This window comes from Etheostoma spectabile, chromosome 24 (genome assembly GCF_008692095.1).
Source record: "Etheostoma spectabile isolate EspeVRDwgs_2016 chromosome 24, UIUC_Espe_1.0, whole genome shotgun sequence".
Lineage (NCBI taxonomy): Eukaryota > Metazoa > Chordata > Actinopteri > Perciformes > Percidae > Etheostoma > Etheostoma spectabile.
In genome coordinates this window covers 12,841,238-12,862,205 of record NC_045756.1, presented here as the reverse complement: position 1 = coordinate 12,862,205, position 20,968 = coordinate 12,841,238, and the positions used below count along the sequence as shown (strand labels likewise).

General features: G+C 40.3%; 4 protein-coding genes and 1 pseudogene across 4 annotated transcripts; 3 read left to right on the top strand and 2 right to left on the bottom strand.

Annotated features, from left to right (window-relative positions):
* Positions 1-1,869: 1,869 nt before the first annotated feature.
* LOC116673774 (gamma-crystallin M3) lies at positions 1,870-3,995 on the bottom strand. Its single transcript, XM_032506040.1, has 3 exons — positions 3,862-3,995; positions 3,433-3,675; positions 1,870-2,370 (listed from the first exon to the last, which is right to left on the bottom strand). Exons 1-3 carry the CDS (start codon positions 3,871-3,873, stop codon positions 2,098-2,100), a joined length of 528 nt encoding a protein of 175 aa, XP_032361931.1. The 5' UTR covers positions 3,874-3,995; the 3' UTR covers positions 1,870-2,097.
* Positions 3,996-6,277: 2,282 nt separating this feature from the next.
* LOC116673772 (gamma-crystallin M3-like) lies at positions 6,278-7,328 on the bottom strand (annotated as a pseudogene).
* Positions 7,329-7,574: 246 nt separating this feature from the next.
* LOC116673771 (gamma-crystallin M3) lies at positions 7,575-9,116 on the top strand. Its single transcript, XM_032506037.1, has 3 exons — positions 7,575-7,755; positions 7,834-8,082; positions 8,794-9,116. Exons 1-3 carry the CDS (start codon positions 7,741-7,743, stop codon positions 9,070-9,072), a joined length of 543 nt encoding a protein of 180 aa, XP_032361928.1. The 5' UTR covers positions 7,575-7,740; the 3' UTR covers positions 9,073-9,116.
* A 1,276-nt stretch (positions 9,117-10,392) lies between these two features.
* On the top strand, positions 10,393-12,259 carry LOC116673775 (gamma-crystallin M2). Its single transcript, XM_032506041.1, has 3 exons — positions 10,393-10,602; positions 10,697-10,939; positions 11,884-12,259. Exons 1-3 carry the CDS (start codon positions 10,594-10,596, stop codon positions 12,157-12,159), a joined length of 528 nt encoding a protein of 175 aa, XP_032361932.1. The 5' UTR covers positions 10,393-10,593; the 3' UTR covers positions 12,160-12,259.
* Positions 12,260-15,593: 3,334 nt separating this feature from the next.
* On the top strand, positions 15,594-17,815 carry LOC116673773 (gamma-crystallin M2). Its single transcript, XM_032506039.1, has 3 exons — positions 15,594-15,763; positions 15,906-16,148; positions 17,471-17,815. The coding sequence occupies exons 1-3, from the start codon at positions 15,746-15,748 to the stop codon at positions 17,741-17,743; spliced, it is 534 nt and encodes a 177-aa protein (XP_032361930.1). The 5' UTR covers positions 15,594-15,745; the 3' UTR covers positions 17,744-17,815.
* The last annotated feature ends 3,153 nt before the right edge of the window (positions 17,816-20,968 follow it).

The window sequence follows — 20,968 nt, the reverse complement described above, 5'->3', positions numbered from 1 at the left end:
ACATGAAAAATCATTTTAAACCCTTTTATTGAAAAAAATTTACAAAATATAAATAATTTATATAAGCAAATTGTTTACATAAGCTATACCCTCCTCAGATTAAATCCCCTGTATTGTCCATGAGGATGTGGAAAGCATCGGTGGCACTGCTTACTAGCCTGCGCGTTCACGGCAGGCCCCGCTGTGGGGGAGGAGCTGTGGCGCAGCAGAGAGCAAGGGGGAGGGACCTGTAAGGTGTGCTTGTTCAAATTTTTAGGCTAAGTCCACGTTTTCTCAGAACTCCCTACTGCAGCTTTAAGTAAACTGTCAAAGGTTTATTGAGATTCTAAATTCTTAATATCAAATTAAGCTGCCTAAAAATAATTTAGATTGTATTAGAAATCCCATATTTCTTATAGTGTCGATGCACTGTATTATGCAAAAATACAAATTGACTAATTTATAAATTTTGGGGTGCCCTGTTGGCCTAGGAGGTGTATAAAGCACAAGTCGATTAGTGTTTCCTGTTGTCCTTCTACACTCTAAAGCCATGTATAATCTGTTAATTAGTCAATGCAATATGCATAGATTTGGTTTTACAATGTTGTATGACTTTGTCTCTTTTTTATTTGATTGGTCTGATATCTGCCAGTCCTTTTCCTTTTCCCTTTGCTGATGTTGTGAGCAACAGTCACATTTTTGGTCCGCATGTAAATAGGATCAAATCAATTAAGCATTGAAATTGAAAGTTTTTTATAAGTTACTGTATTTGTAGACCTGCACAAATATCCTCCACTATAACCATAGACTGTGTACAAAAATAAATAAATAAATGGACGACGCTTCCATGTTTAAAAACCGAAGCCACTGTTGAATTGCCTTAAATCTGCATTCTATCTAATTTGGTAAAGTTCTTCTTCTTGGTAAAGTTCAGACATAAACATAGAATTTCAGGGTAAACTAATGAGAGGCAGATTGGGGCGGGACATGCCTTTCGCCATTCATGGAATCGCAAATTCGCCCCCAGGAAGTGTGCCATGGTGCCTAAACAGTGGAATTACAACTAAGTCCGTCATGAAAAGGGGCCCAAAAAGAGACTTCTTCAAATCAGTGGACTATTTTTTTTGAGCGTCACAACCCCACAAAATGACTCATTTCACAATCAGAATTTGATCCATTTGGTCCATAACATTTAGAAAGTTTAAAATAGACGCACAATTAAATCATTTAACATCCGTTCAAGTTAGTGGAGCCCTAAACCGGAAGTAGCCCGCTCGGCCGGCGGAGGTCTCTAGTGTAGTCTGTGGGCCCCATAGTGCAGAAGCAGCACCCATCATCGGGGTAATTTAATATGAGGAAGTTGAACTTTTTTGGCTTCATGCACCACTGAGCAACTCTCTCGCTTTATCCAGGAGTGTGTGTGTGTGTGTGTGTGTGTGTGTTTTTTATACATCCATGACTGTATTAACTCGAGGCTTCAAAACTGCGGTCCACAAACCAATGAGTGATGTCACTGATACTATGTCCACTATATCTACAGTCTATGACAATAACTTCATATCTCAATAGCATCATTCATTAACATAGATTGCATATACGTACACCCACAACAAATATAAAGCAGGGATTTGTTACCAAAATATAGTCTGTTGCTGTGCTGTATACTCACATTTGAGATGTTATATATTCACATTGCTGTACATTTGCTGTACATGCTTTCACCACCAAGTTTGCACTTTCTGTTTTAGTCAATCTTTGGAAAATAACTTTTTGTTTTAGCATTTCATATTAGTTGATTGTAAAACAGACATTAACTGTATGTAAATATATGAAATACCAGTGACTGGCCACTTATCAAAAATTGTGTTCAGGGCAAAAAATCCCACAAAATATGCAGCAAATCATTTTTATTGTGTGCATCACACAGTTATAGAGGTAAATTCATTGTGGCTGGATTGCACAGTACAACTGGAACTACATGCAAACAATGCACAAATCACAGTTTCAGGATAAAAACAAGGCTCCTTCGTATTGCCTCCCTCTTCGACATCTCGTTAATGTTAATAAAAACAAAAAGCATCTGCAAAACCCATTAGCTAAATGTGAGCGATTAGACAGTTAAGATTCGGTGATGCGTCTGATGGAGTTGAACCTCGTGTCGTCGCTGCTGATCTCTTTGAGGTTCCTGTACTTTCCTGGTTTCAGATAAAACATCTTGCCTTCGTAGTTGGGCTGCTCGAACATCAACCAGTAGCCCTCCATCACGTTGCAGGACTGCATGTCCGACATGTGATAGTGATCCTGGATGGAGTCGCAGTCATCAGTCAGTTCGTGCATCTGCCCCTCGAAGTTCGCCCTCTCGTAGATCCTCATCTTAAAGGGCCCCTTGTGCTGTTAACATACAAAATGTCAAATGCACTACATGCATGAGTCATGGTGTGTGGGTGCTGTTTAGAGTTTCACCTAGCTGCTTAGATGTTACCAAAAACAGCTAAAGATCATTCTAGGAAATAGGAACCAACTCTAATGAGAAATCAACTTGATTGCCATGCCAAATGAGAAGCTAAATATCCGTTTAAAGATCTTAAAAGTCGTCCTGTTGGGAAATATATGAATAAAAATGCAGCATTGGCTACAAGGATAGCCCACTAGCTACAAGACAGAAGAAAAACGTATCTTAACCCAATGTCCCCTTTTTTCCCAGAGCTTACAACCACATCCCATTTTCTTAACCCTTGTGTTGTCTTCCAGTCAAAATTGAAAATCAACACTTTTGTTGACTCATTTTATCGATGTTTTTTACCTTTTTCTTACGTTTTTGTCCCATTTTTCAACACTTTTGACACTTTTTTTTCAATGTTTGTCACCTTTTTTTGACGTTTTCAACACTACGTAACACTAACTTTTTAACTTTAGTTTTACAGTTATTTTTGGAATTTAAGGTCAATAAACCTCATTTATAGGAAATTATACCTAATGTTTGAGTTAGAAAAGCAGAAATTAGGAATTATCTAGACTAAAATTACAGGAATGTATGTTGATGGATAACATAACAGTCTGGAATATGTCAACTTTTACTCAATACTATTTCAAAACCCCTTCAATGTTTTTTCAAATACTATAAAATTGAATAAGACTTGCCAAAGAGCGTTGTGTGGAATCAATCATGTTATTTTGGGTAGTTAAAACAACATGGGTATAGGAAAACAGGTCAATTTGACCCGAGGACAACATGAGGGTTATTCAGCAGATGGAGTTTGCACAATTGTCATGGAAATATCAAATCTGTGAAAAACACTTAATAGATGAGAGAAAACCTAGTATAAGGTCCTCAAGTCCCCCCCAAACAGTCCTGTAGAAACCGATCCCAATATTCTCATATGTAATTGGGTAAGACAGCAACCCAACATATTTCTCATGCCCATGTTATGGTAATATTGTGCTCATATTTACCACAGGGACGATGCGGCAGGACTGAATGCAGTCATTGAAGCCGATGGTATTCTGATACTCGGGGTACTCTCCCCTGGTCAGGAGGTACTGCTGGCCCGTGTAGTTGGGCTGGTCGTAGACCATGAACGTCCCGCTCTCCACCTTGCAGGAGCTGCATCGGCTCAGGTGGGAGGTGATTTCCGAGCAGTCGCTGATGCACTCATACGAGCGGCCCTGGAAGTTTCTCCCCTCGAAGAAGACGATCTAGAGAGAAAGCCACAGCATTAGGAAAACCTCCAGAGCTAAATGTTCAAGTGGGAGTGTCATAAACTAACCCAAATCACACTGATGCATTGCAGAAGTTACATGCTACAGTATTTTGGGACATATGCAGTATAGAGCCATGAAGGAGCCTGATGCAGTATGTACAGAGATCTGTACCCTTCATACCTTTCCGCTCATGGTCGCGCTATTCGATTTCTGTTGTTCCTCCCACTGGCGCGCTGCCTTTTATGCATCATGTGACATCAAAAGAATCTGCCCCTCAATTGTGCAAAATAACTGAGTCAGCCCATCGACATGGAAGTCCCTACTGTATTATATGCATCAACGCTGGAACAGATTAAACAGTATTGGTGCAGATTTCCCAGTGACAAAGCAAACTCTGGTTATTGCATTACTTTTGTTTTCTTGTGCATTTTCATTATTAGACACATTTGTTTAGATAACGTTATACAATAGATTGACATGCAGATAGATGCAAGATTAAATTAAATGCTTTGATTAAAAGCTAAAATATGCAACTTTTGAAATCAGACCTATCACAATTCTCCTTTTACAAATGAATAAATACATACAACTCAGTTTAATACTGCTACAGCCTAACTTGGTCTGGTATAACCCGTAGCTTAAACTTTTGATTATGGTAGATAATGCTGTTTAACATTCAAGGTCATCATTTCCATACCTTTAACATGTCTCATTATGTTAAAATTAACTTTTAAATGGCCTTGTTAAGTAAAAGTAACACAAGAAGTAAACAGCGTTCCTCACTAGGAGACATATATTTGTTCTATTATGTTGTGATTACCTCCAAATTGACATAATCTCTGTATGCGAAACATCTTGTTGCCCAAAAGAAGAATCCCAATAACTTTTGTGTCCTACTTATCCTTCCTTGTGTGTCATTATGAGGCCAAAATGTCCACTTGTGCAAAATGTAATAAGCAGATCACTATAATATTTTCTGAACACATTCATTCTCCTCAGAGGATTAAACCTTCCTATTATGGACAGTCCATTGGTGTCCCTTTAGCACCCCCCTTAGGACAGCTTTGAACACAAGATGTCTCAAAATATAAAATGTAGATTTCCATGAAATTGAGCTAGGACATTCCAAAGTACCTTCCAAATTTAAGGCAGGTTTTTTTCTTTTGGCTCCGTTGGTCAAAGATTCTATAAGAACCTTGAATCATATTGTAATTTAAGTGCACTCAGAGAAAACTACACTTCCGCATGTCTTTTTGGTTTTGTTTTCAGTCTTTGGAAAATGTAGTCTATGACGGGAGACCAGACGTAGGTCATTTCAGAGAGAGGGCTTTCCTATTGGTTGTTGGACAAGTGCAGATACACCTGCATGTCCCTTAAGATGAAAGCTGAAAGCCTCAGTGGTGGAAAATCCTGCAGAAAAAGTTGTTTTGCCTACACAAAGCATTTTGGAGATGTAGAAAAGATGTTGCTCAGTTTATCCTTCTAGGCTCACGGCTGCGGCTAATTCAAGTACATGTATCTGTAACTAGGAAGCCTTGAATCCCACTATGTCATCTCAAAGGGCTTTACGGGCACCCAAGCTTGCAAATAAAACAGGATGGTAATTGTAATAGATTGCTGCTAAATAACAGCCTTGGGATTCACAATCCCATTTGGAATGATTAAAATGAATGTACAGGTTACTGTCAGCGTGTGCATCTGAGAGGAGAGCTATACAAGGAGGGCTGTATTTTCAAATTCTGGCGTTTTCCTTTTCCAGAAAGCTACCTACCCTAGCTTTAATAACCACAGTCAGGATAGACTTTGCATGGCAAGACTCCAAAAACAACTTTGTTGTTATTAAGTTGCTGTAAGTGCTATAAGTATATATGCTATATAGTGCTAGTAAGTGCACTGGCATTATGTATCAGTACTGGAAATTGAAACAAACCCCCACTGTTAATATTATAATATTCACCCACTGCCATTCAAATGTAATTACAATGAATCGTAAAGAAAAATGCCATTGGATACATTTCAGTTTTAGTTTTGGTGAAGGTGAAATACGTACAAAATATCCATTGCTATTATGACATTATTTATAAATTGTTTTTTTTCCCCACTTTAAAACTAGGTACACAAACTGGCCATAGGTGGTGTAGTCAAAGTTGAACCAGGACGTTGTTCTGCAATAATGTAAGGAAATGGATGTTTACAATAGACAATGTACGTAATATCTTGAGGAGCAGTTGCAAAATTTGTGGAGGGGGGGGGGGGATCTTTGCAAATTTATCAAGTCCGGTAAAAAGTGAACCCCCGAAAACATGCAAAATGGAGGTGTGATGCGTTGACTGTTGAGGAATGTGCAGCATACATGACATACACATAGTTCTACATAGCAATATTAGCATAAAACAACTTTACTCGGCTGTTTACTTGCAAAATTGTAACTTTTTTTACTGAATGTAGCAGCATACCAATGCACATGAGATAAATCTTTATTCAAAATGTCGATGTTGCCTCTGACCTCTAGGGGGAAGAACCCCTTGCACCACTGCTACATTGCCAAGCATGTAGTCTTACCCCATATAAAGAAAAGTACTAAACAGCAGAGAAATACTTCAAAGTATGATTTTAATGTTTCATCCACAGTTCCTTTAAATGACTGACAATCAGCACATATCTATGATGCGCCTGACTGAGCTGATTTTCCTTGTGTTGCTCGCTCCCGAGTCTTGGAGGTTCCTGTACTCTCCTGGCCTTACGAATATCACGCAGCCTCTGTAGTTGGGCTGCTCGAACATAAGCCAGTGGCCGTCCATCACATTGCAGGACTGGCAGTCAGACATTAAGTAACGATCCTGGAGAGACTCGCCCTCGTCCATCGGCTCGTGCATCTGGCCTCCGTAGTTCTCCCTTTCGTAGATCTTCATCCTGAACTGCCCCCTGTGCCGTTGGAGGAAGACAAAACATGATATCAGTCCATCGGTTAGACGACCTTTCTGGCTCAAGAGCCTGTTCTGGAAGCAGGGTTAAGTTGACCTAACATGCATGTGTTTGAACTGTGGTTGGAAACCACAACAAAATGTCTTATCATGGGGATGATGCTACAGGAGCGGACAGTGTCCATCCTCGCTATGCCCATCAGGCCCATCATACTCCCCATGCGCTGAAAATCAGAATACTCCCCTCTCTTCAAGAAGACCTGATTACCCATGAAGTTGGGGCGGTCGTACACCATGAAGCACCCGTCAGCGCTTCGGGTGCACGTGGATGTCGGAGCAGTCGCTGCTGCACTCATAGGACTGACCCTGGAAGTTCCTGTCCTCATGGAAAATAATCTGCAGCATTAAGACAGACAGGAAACTTTATCATTGCCTTACCTTGCATAACTGTTTGAACCACACACACATTGTACATACATTAGATTTTCCTACATGATACAAACATATGATAAATATTACCCTGGCCATGGTGACACTTTTAGTTTTTTCAAATGATGCCAACCCAGCACCACTTTTATATAGACTCAGATCAGCTGCAGACCACCTTGCACAGCTTTGTGTGAAACATCATGACTCATCACGAGGTGCACATGGGCCTGCACACACACATCAATAGTTGTTATTGTATGTTGAATGTAGTTTTGGTAGGCAATTCAGGTCATAACAGAAGCAAAAAGAAATGATGTATTATTGATAGCATTTTTACTTTTCAAATGCTAAAAAGCCAAAGCTTTGTTTTGTGGCATTTGTTGATTGCCTTTTATTGTAACCATAAAGTTTAGACTCTTCTTCAGATCTGATATCCAATCACACCACATGGATTTCTACAGACAAGATCTGAATTGCATAGTTTCTGGAAGCACGTATAAAACCAAATATTCAATATAACTAACTATTGCAGATTCTGACATACAGTGAAGTCTGCCACCCTATAGTGCTGCACTCTGCCACAATATAGAGTGATGAGTCAAAGCTTTCAGCACAAGCCATGTGGAAATACTACGGCTGTGCGATGTATAAAAAGGGAAAAGGGTCGATGTTGAAGCAGTGCATCTGAAATTAGCTCACAAAGATCATGGCCATGGGGAGGGTAAGTGAAACATCTGTGACACAATAACAGTAAAAAAAAACGTACAGACAAAATGCTAATCAATCACATTTTTTGCAGATCATATTCTATGAGGACCGGAACTTCCAGGGTCGCTCCTACGAGACCAGCAGTGACTGCCCCGAGCTCACCTCCTACCTGAGCAGGTGTAACTCCTGCAGGGTGGAGAGTGGCCTCTTCATGGTCTACGAGAAGCCCAATTTCATGGGCCATCAGATGCTGGTGAGGAGGGGCGAATACCCAGACAACCAGCGCCTGATGGGAATGAGTATGAGTGACTGCATCAGGTCCAGTCGCATGATCCCCATGGTAGGTTTACCACGCTTAACTGCGTTAGAGCCCAGTCGCACCTCAAATTACAAGAGAGATTCCTTTACATTGTTGCAACTAAAAAAGCCTTGCAAACCATGCAGTAAATAATCTGCCATAGAGGATTCTGTAAAATGACTGAGCTGAGAGGACACTTAAAAGTTGCTTTTCTATTGGCCCTCAGAACAAATTTGTTAGGACAACACATAAAATATTCCCAACTCAAGGTCCACTTACTAACATTCAACGCTGTCTCACAGCCTTCTTCAACAAATGGAACCTGCACAGGTGTAATCACGTAATCAGCAAAGTGCCGATCTTTGACTACGTGATACTCCTGAGCAGGTTACAAGGCTGAGACATTCGGCTAAAAGCTCCTGGAAATGCAAGTAATTGGACCTTGAGTGAATACTATTTTCTCAGTTTGTTCAGATCCCAATGATACAGTGATTCTGCCTAGAGTTTGTCATCATTGGTATTTGCAAACCCCCTTTGTGGGTGATGGGAATATTATTGTGCCCAGGACAGTTTTACACATGGTCTAGTTTTACCAAATGAATATTGTATGAGATCAATCTCGAGATCCCAAGGGAACCACGGTCATCCGCTTCCCTCACCAGTCGTATCACACCAGTGTAAAACCACTAATGTGTATATCTAAAGGTTGGGTTTATTTGAAGTTCAGAAGTCCTGGTTTTTCTTCACCTGCAGCACAGGGGACCCTTCCGAATGAGGATCTATGAAAAGGAGAACTTCGGAGGCCAGATGCACGAGCTGACGGACGACTGTGACAACATGATGGATCGTTTCCGGATGTCTGACTGCCAGTCCTGCAACGTGATAGACGGCCACTGGCTGATGTTCGAGCAGCCCAACTACAGAGGCAAGATGCTGTACCTGAGGCCAGGAGAGTACAGGAACCTCAGGGAGATGGCGATGAGCAACATGACGAGGTTCAGCTCCATCCGGCGCATCATGGACTCCTGTTAACTCCACATGTACTGGGAGGAAAAATAAAACATGCTGAAATCCAATGTTTCTTGTGCTTGGCCTGTTATTTAATGCAAAATGACAATTGTTTTCAAAAATAAATAGTGACTCCGACTGGCCGGTTACGTTCACTTCATGTTTTCTGAAATTCTTCCTTGCTGGTGTGTTTGTGGAAACGTTCAGTTTATTTCATCCTGTGATGGGCTCATTGGAACGGGTCTCAATTCAAAAAAATGTAAAAATTCTTATCTCCTTAAAAAACAATCCAAGGCATTCTGTAGGCTTTATGCAAAACAAACGTTAGTGCGCGGAAGCACAGAATGGAAATACTTTGAACGTTAACAAGAGGTAACGTCACCCAACATCGCTTAGAGCACCTTTAATATCTTTATTAATTTAGTTTAAAACCCTAATTGGTGGAAAAAGCTGTGTTTGGAATCATACATGGTTTGATAGAAAACTCCCCGTTTACCTGTTGCTTTCAACCTGTCTCATATATTGTACTATAGGTTGATGTGTATCAACTGAATTTGAAGGTAGTTTTTTTTCTCATCCTGAAAGAAATGCAGACATTTTTGCATCTTTAAGAAAATCTCCTTTAACGTTGACAAGAAGTAATTCCATAATCCAGTGAATGTCAACATTTAAAACTGCGTGATTTCATGCCAACTCACCTTGACAGCCTGACAACAGAGAAACAATTTATGGTTGTAGTCTATATCTATCTATATCTACCCTCCTCCACAGCGCTGTGGAGGAGGGTCTGGCAAAGATTGTAGATATTGTTTACAGGAACTACATGGACCTTGATCTGGCTAGCACGTGCAGGATGCATGGTGATGGGGTAATGTCTCTATTTGTGGCTATGCAAGATTAAAAACTGTAATATGGCGATGGTGAGGTATTTGATCGCGTCTCAAAACGTATTTCATGAATGAAACAGACGTTGTACATACCTGTCTAAGAGGAAGAGTTCCAATCTCAATCTGTTGAATGCCCGGCCAAGTTTGACTCGTGTTTTTACCCGTGCTGTCCCTTTTTAGCTTTTATTTAGGTTTTTCGGTCAATTCTTTTTTTTCTCTCTTTGCTGATCCTGCCCCAGTATCAGCCATTATGACCACAAAACATGAATATTCTCTAAACAAAAATCTCCTCCTGCTTCCTTTTAACTGGCCAACGTTCAACTCTTACGCGGTCTGCGTGCCATTAATCGTCTGATTTTTGCTGCGTGCTTATTGTAATGTTTTCTTTTGCAGCTGTCATGAACATCCAGGAGATAATTTACCGTAGCCGAGTCACTGTGCTGCACTGACCCGCTGCTTTCACTGTTCCAGCATGCGTTTGATACAGAGTCCCCATCAGACTGGAACAAAAGCCAAATCAAACAGCACCAAGCCATTTTGCTGATATGTAAATCTACCTCATTTGGGTATCAAAGACTTGCCGCACTCTGCACATTTTGTTAATCAATAAATACTTTGATGGGGCTGCAGCAGAGAAGGAGGTTTACAGTGCATCCAGATGGGGAAGGTAAGATAATACCAACAGCTCATGTGCTTTTTAAAAGATATTTATGTTCAGTAAATACTCCCTATAAGTAAAAGTTTTTCCTCTTCTGCAACAGATCACATTTTTTGAGGAGAAGAAATTCCAGGGCCGCTGCTACAACTGCAGCAGCGACTGTCCCGACCTGCACACGTACTTCAGCCTCTGCAACTCCATCAGGGTGGAGAGCGGCGTGTGGGTGATCTATGAGAGACCCAACTACAAGGGTTTCCAGTACATCCTCAGCCCTGGGGAGTACGCAGACAGCCAGCAATGGATGGCCTTCAGCGAAAACGTCAATTCCTGCCGTCCCATAAAGAACGTAAGAGTCCTCATTCAGGGCAAATACAACAGAGGATTTTAGGTTTGACATAGTGTTTGGGCGGTCAACAGAGCAGGACTGAGCTCTGGGAACACAACAGACTACATGGGCAGACAATAGCAAAAGTATTTGGCAGCATAAGTTGGCAAAAAAAGATGTTGAAGGGGAATACAAGCTGAAAAACTAAATGTCCACGCTACACTAATACTTTTATATTTACAATGGGCCAAGTGACTAATGTCAAAGGGGTGTCTCATCTCTCCCCATAGATAACTGCAGTTCACCTTAACACTAGTGTCTCTGCCAATTGTCTCTGATTTTAGAGACCATGTCGTAAGTATTTTGGCTCAGTCTCAGCGTCCAGATGAGCTGCTACCTGCATCGCACCCAAGATAGACAGACACAGCAACTAGCTGCTAATGGCGGGGCATTTAACATCTAAAGGTCTTTTTTGCTCAGGAGCTGCTGGAGACCAAACTAAGCTAAAAAGGAGAGTGAATATTGAACTTAAATTTACCCAAAGGCCGGAAACACAACTCCAAATGTCTGCTGGTTGTGAAAACTAGCAATCATTCGCTAACACATCAACCACAACACGAAACCTGTGGGACTTGTTGTAGAGTTAATACAGCTTTAAAGAGACTTATAATAACTGTAAACTCTCATGCCATCTTTTAATAATTCTAAAGAAAATGAGGCTTACATGTGGATAACAAATATGTTAGCTAAACAATTAAAAAGATACAGAATAAATGTATTAATTCCGCTTTAAGATCAATGTTTTTGTGGGTTTAGTGACATATTTGGCAATCAGTCTTGAGCTGAATGTAGCCTTTTACTCGATATTACTGGGTGTTTCCCAGAACAAATGGATCATCTCGTTAGACCAGTGACAGGGCTGGGGATCAAACCTCAGTTCCTCTTATTTTGTCTTGTGTTTTCAGGCGTATGGCAGCGCGTGGAAGCTGAGGCTGTACAAGAGGCCAGACTTCGGAGGGCAGGTGGTGGACTGCTCCGATGACTGTCCTTCGGTGTACGACACCTACAAGATGCGCGAGGCTTACTCCTGTGTGGTGACCGACGGCGCCTGGGTGTTCTACGACCTCCCAAACTACAGGGGGCACCAATACCTCCTGGAGCGAGGCGAGTACCGGCAGCACGGCGACTGGGGGGCAGCATTGCCTGGTGTCGGCTCCTTCCGCAGGATCACAGAGTTTTAACCCTACCTCAGCTTCAGCCTTGACCAGGAAAGGGATCCAGACTTTTCCAAATGGCCGTACTCACACAACACCATCAATAAATGAGAAATCAAAACACTGACTGTTCTTATGGAGGTTTTTGTAAAACAAAATATCCCATGTAAGACCACTAGTTTGCAATAATGTACATAAATGATCTCATCATTTGAGAAAGGACATGCTGAAACATTGTCTTCTCATAATCACAACTTGACGGGTTACTACACGGATTTAGGCGGACTTGCAAGTGACTTAAAAATAGGCATCCTGGCTTTTAGTCCTCCCATAATGCAACTCAGCAGCTTCTTTATTTAGACCTTCCCTGCTTGGTACGCCTTTTTAAACTCCATGTCACCAGATTGTAACACACGCTTTCCTGTTGTAAATATGCAGTCTCTCAACTCAAACTAGTAAATTGACATCAACAACTTGAAGTGGTGGACCCTTTTAAATGTCTCATCATCTCCAGTCCATTGTTAATCCATTTCATCATTAATGCATTCCTCTCTATCTTGTTAAAAAAATAACAACAGAACGTAAAACTAAAAAATGGGATAGAGAAGTAAACGTAGGCCTAACAAAGATGATGGCAGTAAATTGTGACAATGAGGTAAAGGTTTGATAATTTCAGACAATGCAATAATAAAGCAGTCAAGATAAAATATGTTTAAATATGACCAAGTGTTTTCATTCCAAACACTACTGCACCACATTTCAATGCTTTAACTTTTAACTTCAGCTGCATCGTTCAGTGTTCAAGTGTTGATTTACCCACAGTATTCTTGCATAATTACCACTACAAAAATGTTAACTTTCATCTGAGGGTGGTGCCAAATGAACTCCGCCTTGAGATTTTCCTTTTTCACGAGAGGAAAGGTCAGGTGGCTCACTTCATAATTTAGGATTCATCTTCTGGGGGACTAAACATATCTGAGTTAAATGTTGCAATGATACTTATAAATGGAAAGATCGTTTTAATACTGAGTGCCAATTTGTTTCCATAATGTAAATTTACTGTTATACTGTTAATGCTCAATAACAACACTTCAATTATTCAACTCGGTATCTCCTGTTGAGTCTCTGGAGCCTTCCCGCCGTGCCACTGACTCAGCTCAAAGCGTTTCATATCAAACCAGGTGTACAGCAGCGCCCTTGTTTTTGTCAGCCCGCGTTGCTGCATCCAGTGGCTTTGGGATGCTTTGCGCTCTGCGTTTGCATTGTTTAGGCAAACAGGATTCACTGCTTCAGAACAATGTGATGAGCCTGGATCAATATTTGAATCGCTGATTGAATAATCCAGTTCACACAAAGCAAACCATGTGCTTGGTTTTATTGTTCTTGTTCTGTATAAAGAGAATACTGGAGGTGGTTGCTTTGTTTTACATAGCACACCAATTAACTATTGTGAAGGTACATTTCACATATTTAGTGCCAGATATTGAATGTAGATCAACATAGACATTAGTTTTAAAGACAAATAACTAAACATAACACAAAAACCTATATAAAAGCCACTTGACAGCCTTAAAGGTCACATGGCATAAAAATTTCACTTGATTTTTTTAACATTAATATGAGTTCCCCCAGCCTGCTTATGGACCCCCAGTGGCTAGAAATGGGGATAGGTGTAAACCGAGCCCTGGGTATCCTGCTCTGCTTTTTTTGAAAGTGAAAGGTCAGATGGGCCGATTTGGAATCTTGCCCCTTATGAGGTCATAAGGGAGCAAGGTTACCTCCCCTTTCTCTGCTTTCCCACCTAGAGAATTTGGGCCACCCATGAGAGAGAGAGACATCATGGCTTTCAATTGAGCAAAGTGACAGTTGGTCAATGACAGTTTTAATGATAGATTCCCACATTTAATTTTATTTCTCATGTGGTATATAAAGCCAATACAAATGGACAAGATCATCCATTGGCACAGTGTAGCCTAAATAAACTGTTGCACTGCTTTCCTCAGTTTCTCCAACGTCCAAATGTCCAAGAGAAAAGTTACCAATGGATAGATCGTTATCAATTTTTTAAATCAGATTAAAAAGTAAATCTTTAAACACCCTGCGTCTGCCTAAACTCTACGGGTGTGACATCTGCTCAATTATCCTAGAGGCCTTTAGTTTTCATCATGTAACGTTAAGCATGGAACTTCGGTCACGTGATAACAGCTGGGGGATTCAGACTGTCTGAGGGCAGGGGCCAGCTGCATTTGGTGGGGCACCGGCTCCGGACTTCACTTTATCAGGTTTTCTCCATTTAGGGGAAGCCTAGAGAGCTTCTCATCACTTTGCACTTTTCTTTCTACAAGTTTTGGTTCTTGCAAATGTTCAGGGTCCTTGATTTCTTTCTTCCAGGTGGGGGACTGGTGGAGGCTGAAGGTTTGGGAGAAGGCCAGCTGATGGAGGGGGCGGACAACATGCCTGTCTTCCACGAGCGCTGGCACAGCCAAGACGTGTTTGAACACCTCCTGCAAGGTGTTGAAACGCGCCTGGATCTATGAGCGTCCCAACTACAGGTGGACCAGTACCTGCTGGAGAAGGGCGAGTACAGACGGTACAATGAGTGGGGGGGGATCCATCCGCCAGGTTAAGGAAAACTAGCAACGCCAATTCTTTTAAAAGGGTTAAAAGGCTGAAAGTACATTTTGAAAAAAAAGTCATGCTACAAAATGATACACTGTTGCTTATCATTTATTTCCCAGCTTCATCTTATGTGCTCGAAATGTGTAAACATAGAGTGTGTGATGTCACATATGACACATGACTGATATCTCTCTGCTTCTAAAAAGCAAAAAATGATCTACACTGTATTGGTCTGGAGATATTGAAAATGACATGAAAATGTTTGATGTTGTATGCAACAGTGTTTGAAGTCATATTTCATTCTTCAAGCACACAATTATTTATTTTGCCACTCAAATATGGGCATATTTACATAGTGCTAACTTGAATGTTTCATTTATTTTACTGTACAACTTTAAATTGATGTTTGATAAGCTGCGGTGATTTCACAGTAAAGTCAGCTCGTTTGAAGCTAAGCATATTTGAAAATGTATAAAAATACATATTATTAAGGTTAACAAAGGTTTCAAAATGAAGCCATGACTGGTTTAATGGCCATAAAATACAGTAGAAACAAACATATATTGTATTTTTAAAATGCAATATATTCATGTCAATTCATGTCTTTGCTCCTTGCTGCTCATATCCTGTATGTGTTGTAGACTGGTGATAGGAAATGCTAATTGTCAGTGAGTGAAGTATATGCAATATGAACCATGCAATATGAGTGAACATAAACACATATTTACTATACAAAACAATATTATAGCATGAAATAGTAAAACACCGTGACAGCATTCTGCATCGCCACAGGAGCAATCAAACAGACGCCATGTACTTTAAAACAATTGCAGCATCAGCTAATGTGCCCATGTTAATAAGGGGAGCTCATTTGAATGACAATGCTTCTCCTGGCAGTGCATTTCATCAGCCTTTATATGAACGTGGAGCATCAGTAATGCAGTGTGAATGAGGGGCTTTGATTTGATAGGGTGAGGAGAGACATAAGGTGACTATGGAGCACACGGGGAAGGTGAGTACTGTAACTGGACTGTAACAATACTACATGATGCACCTCATGCTAATTGCTAAATGGTAGCACATGTCATTCAAAGAGCTTAGCTTTAGTGTTATTTCTACGAGTGGATGCTCTAACACAGAATCCTGCTGTGCAGATTTTCTTTTATGAGGAAAAGAACTTCAAGGGTCATCACTATGAATGCAGCGGGGACTGCCATGAGCTCAGCACCCACTTCCAGCGATGTAACTCCATCCGGGTGGAGAGCGGGGCTTGGGTCATCTATGAGAGACCCCAATACAAGGGCTACCAGTACGTCCTCAACAGAGGGGAGTACCCCAACTACCAGAGCTGGAACGGCTTCAACGACACCATCCGCTCCTGTCGGCTCATCAGACACGTAAGTTATGGAAAACTGCTTTGGAGCCCAGGTTAGAAATGTTTGTACCACTTATGAACCTACAAGATAGTTGAATATAAACAGTTTTTTCAGACCATCAGTTTCTTTATATCCAACAGGCTGCTATTCTGGGTGTCCTGGTACCAATTATGTTCTTGTTTCACCCATTAATAGCAATGCAACTTACCATAATAATTACATAATATGGTGCTGTTTTTATCTTATCCTACACTGTAACAAAACATCCCAGTAGTTGGTTTTTCAGTGAATTTGGATTTTCGGCTTGCAGTGTTTTCACTAGTGTCTTGTATCTCTAAAAAAACTAGAGCAGATAATAACTAAATAAATAAAACTCAAAAAGCCTAAAGACAAAACTTGCTAAAGAAGTCCGCTGTAGGCCAACTACAATCTTTTGATCTGACAACAGTAATTTAGTTAGTTTTGATGCTCAAGTTGATTTTTAATTCAATGGGCTTGGGGGGGGGGGGGGGGGGTTCCATGCATAAGCCTTATTATGGTAGGAAAAAACCCTGAATTAATGGTACAAGGATATTGCAAAATGTGCATTTTACTACAGTAGGCTGTCTGTAGGAATATAAAATACATTTTTACTAAAGACCCATGGAAACTTAAAGAAATAGTTCAACATGCAGGAAAATAAACTCATATGCTCTCTCTCTTACTGAGAGTTAGGTACAAGATTAATAACTCTCATATCTGTCTGTAAACGTTTTTGTCCCATTTTTCCACACTTTTGACGGTTTTTATTTCTATGTTTGTCACTTTTTTTAACGTTTTCAACACTATGTAACATTAACTTATTAACTTTAGTTATACAGTTATTTCTGGATTTTATGGTCAATGAACCTCATTTAAAGGAAACTAAACCTAATGTTTGAGTTAGAAAAGCAGAAATTAGGAATTATTTAGACTAAAATTAAAGGAATGTTTGTTGATGGATAATCACAGACTGGAATATGTCAACTTTTACTCATTACTATTTCAAAACCACTTCCATTTTTTTTTCAAATGCTATAAAATTGAATAAGACGCCCCAAAATAAATGAAAGTAGAGATTTGAACTTGCCAAAGAGCGTTGTGTGAAATCAATCATGTTATTTTGGGGAAATAAAAAGAAACATTTATATAGGAAAACGGGTCAGTTTGACCTGAGGACAACGTGGGGGTTAAATTTGAAGCTACAGCCATGAGATGGTTAGCTTAACTTAGCCAGTCACTGTCCAAAGGTCAAAAACCTGTCCACCAGGACATCTGAAGCTCACTAATTAGCACGTTATGTTTTTGCTTGTTTAATGTTCAAGCTTTCTAGCGTGCACAAGATCCGCATCTACGAGCATGCAGACTTCAACGGCCAGATGTTCGAGTTGAGCGAGGACCTGCCCAACCTGCTGGACCACTGGCGCCATCGTGACATTCGCTCGGCCCACGTCCAGGACGGCAGCTGGGTCTTCTACGAGCATCCCAACTACAGGGGGCGCCAGTACCTGCTGGAGAAGGGCGAATACAGACGGCACCCAGACTGGGGGGCCCAGCATCCATCCGTGGGCTCCATTAGACGTGTCGTGGACACATAAACCTTCCTGTTTCTCACCTTCCTCCACCCATTACCCTGAACTCCACCTGCAAATAAAAGCACACAAACTGCAGCAGAACAGATGGGAGTGATTTTTTGTGTTGTTGTGATTACACAATAAAAACGTAGGTGAAAAGAAAACTGCACAGAGAAAGAACAAGTTACATTTTACAATACATTTTTGAACATGCGCGTAACAGCGTCCATAACTAGAGTCCATCCTCTGGGGAGCATGACATTACAAATCCCTCGATTTACAGTAGAAACTTGGCCTGCTTTGGGTGTTATGGACGGAAGATTAGAGACTAACCAAAAACAATGGGATCCATCTTCTGGGGGACATGAATATTTCCTCCATTAGTCATGGAAATTATCATTATTGCATCATTTGCGTTAGACTGGCTGCGAGTCGGATGCCCGTAGTGCTATTAGCTGAGCAGTGGGTGCTAACATCTGGTGGCTAATGAGCCACCCGCCTGCAAAAAGCCCACACTGGTGATTCAAGAGTATTCACCAACAGGGACCCGTGGTATGCAAGCAGCCATTGTTCTGTAGATAGCAGCCTGTGCCAGGGAACAATACAGCAGAAACCCATCAGCCAGCTGGTGCACAGACACAACAACAACAAAAAGATACAGTGGGTTGGACACAAGCCACTTTTGGACAGATAGTGCCACCTGCTGCACTTGCTTTGTCTTTTTAGCTATTCTTAGATAACTTCTGCATTTGATTGTTTGACCTTTATTTTGTAAAAGTCCTGCAGGGCATCTGGACTTAACTCCATTTCAAAACTCATTGACATTTACAATTCAAGACTTGATGTGTTGCTGTAGAAAGAACGTCTTTATTAATGTGTTAACATGTTTGATTGTAGAAACTAACTTTTGCTGTTGGCTTATCATAATGTGAGAAACACCTACATTAATACTTATCAATCATAACTGAAGACTTGATGGCTTAGTAAGAAGTGACAGGGGTGGGAGACTTATTCAGATCATTTTAAGTAAAAGTAGAAGTACTGCATTATAAAAATTGGGGGGGAAAAAAAGTTTAAAGCCCTGCATTGACATTAGCAAACAATGTTTATAATATCAAGAGTGAATTACCTCATAATCAGAAAAATGGTCTGTATGAGTGTTGAATATTATATTGTTCATCACTATTTACATCTCTGTTTACATACTGTCTGTTTACATGAAGGTGCTTACTGTGTAAATGTGTTTGTATTATTACTATTATTTCTATAGTGGTTCTATTTTCTTTATATTTCTTATACTTTACACACACTTTTTCCACCAAGTCTACTTAATGTGTATTTGTGTTAATCGGATTTGTGTAAAAATACACATCTTTCGAGCTGTTGTAGCACAGGAATTTCCCCAGTGTGGGATTAATAAAGTCTATCTTATCTTCTTTATTGGGTTAATATTACAGCTTCATAAACATGTGAGTTAATGAGTCCAGGAGGAGCAGGCGTACAGTAAGAGCCACCCAGCGGTGCTAGAGCTTCATGACACAGGACAGAGCTCTCAGGACAATGTGGACCCTGTATGGAAGCTCATTATGGAAATAAATAAATATATGTAAAGTCAGGGATGAAACAAAAAAGCTTTACCGTAGCAAGTCAATGTCATGATATGATATAATTTAACAGTACCTATGTAACTTTAATCAATCATAGCTTGTATTACTTAAGTCGTCAAATCAGTTCTAATAAGTTCTGATATTTACCTCTAGTCAAAAACTAGTTAAGAGAACTATTTAAGAGATACTAACTTATAAGTAGGACTCAAAGCTGTAAAATATTATAGCATCACCATATCCCATTTGGGTTTTCTTCTTCTCTCTCAGCACTTGTTGGCACCATTTGGTAACTTTGCGTCATTGCTGTCTAAAACCTTAATGAATTGATATACTATGGATTGCCAGAAGACAAAAGAGATAATGTGCATGTCGGGGGTGCCAGCAGCTCCCAGCCCACATGGCCGTGTGTTTCCATGACCATTGGACACCGCATGCAAGAGTAAGACTTATAGAGTAATTCCCTCCATATGGTGCAAAGTGCTGAAAAAGACATATTTCAAATTGTGCGCCACTTCCTGTGTGCGCTCTGCATACGTCATGTTGACGTGTATTGTATTGCTGTGTGAAACCCTAATGAATTGAAAAAGTATGTATTTCCGAAAGACAGAAAAGATGATATCTTGTTATTTAGAATTACAATTTAAAAAAAAGTCAGCAAGTAAAAAGATCCCACCAAAAGACACTAAGAGAATATTTTAATAGACATTTGGCAAGAAACAGAGGAAAGGAACATCGTAAACAACCTGCAGACACATTTGATAAGAAACTCCAAGACTGCAGTGTGTCATTTCCTGACGCAGGATGTGATAGATTATATCGTGCTCGTTGATCTGCCAGAACGGATGAATAAAAATCATAAAGATGTGATGCGTACGCGGTATTACACGTGTGATGGCCGAGTAAACAGGAGACGCTGCAAATCAGTAACAGAGCTGCTGAGCTCTGCAGCTGATGTTTGAACGGGAACTTTTATCACACGCAGATCTACTCTGGCATCGCCTTTTGCTGATTGAGCTATTTCTAAGAACTGAAAAAGGAAAAAAAACGTGCACCCGAACAGGTCACTGAGTCTGAAGTCATCAAATGGGACTTTTATGTCTACTGTGAAAGAACATTCTTTAACTTGTGTGTATGGAACAGTCAAAAGTTAATAAAAGCATCATTTTTGGTGCATATACTTAAAAAGAACATACAAAAGACTTAAATGCTGGTTGAATCTGTATTTAGCGGGTGTTGCTGTCTCCACAGCTTTCTCAAGACAATACAGATCTACAATAACTGGACCACGGGTTGTGTGTGTGCATCACAATAGATCACGCTCTTCAGTTACAGCCTTCAGAAGGGGAGCATTGCATTGCACTGGGCGTTCTGCTGCTGCTGACCTTTCAACCTTTTGTTACATTTAGACTTAGACTTCTCTTTATTGATCCTTTTGGGATGACTCCGAGCGAGGAAATTGAAAATTCCAGCAGCAGTTTTAGCAACAAAAAAAAAATAAAAATAAAAAAATAGATAAAAAAGGACAGTATAAAGACAACAAAATAACAGTAATAATGATAATAATAGTAACAATAAGAACATTTGTCAAATAAAGATATAAAAGACCATAAATTATTAAGTGTCAGTGTTGAGTCCAGTGTTA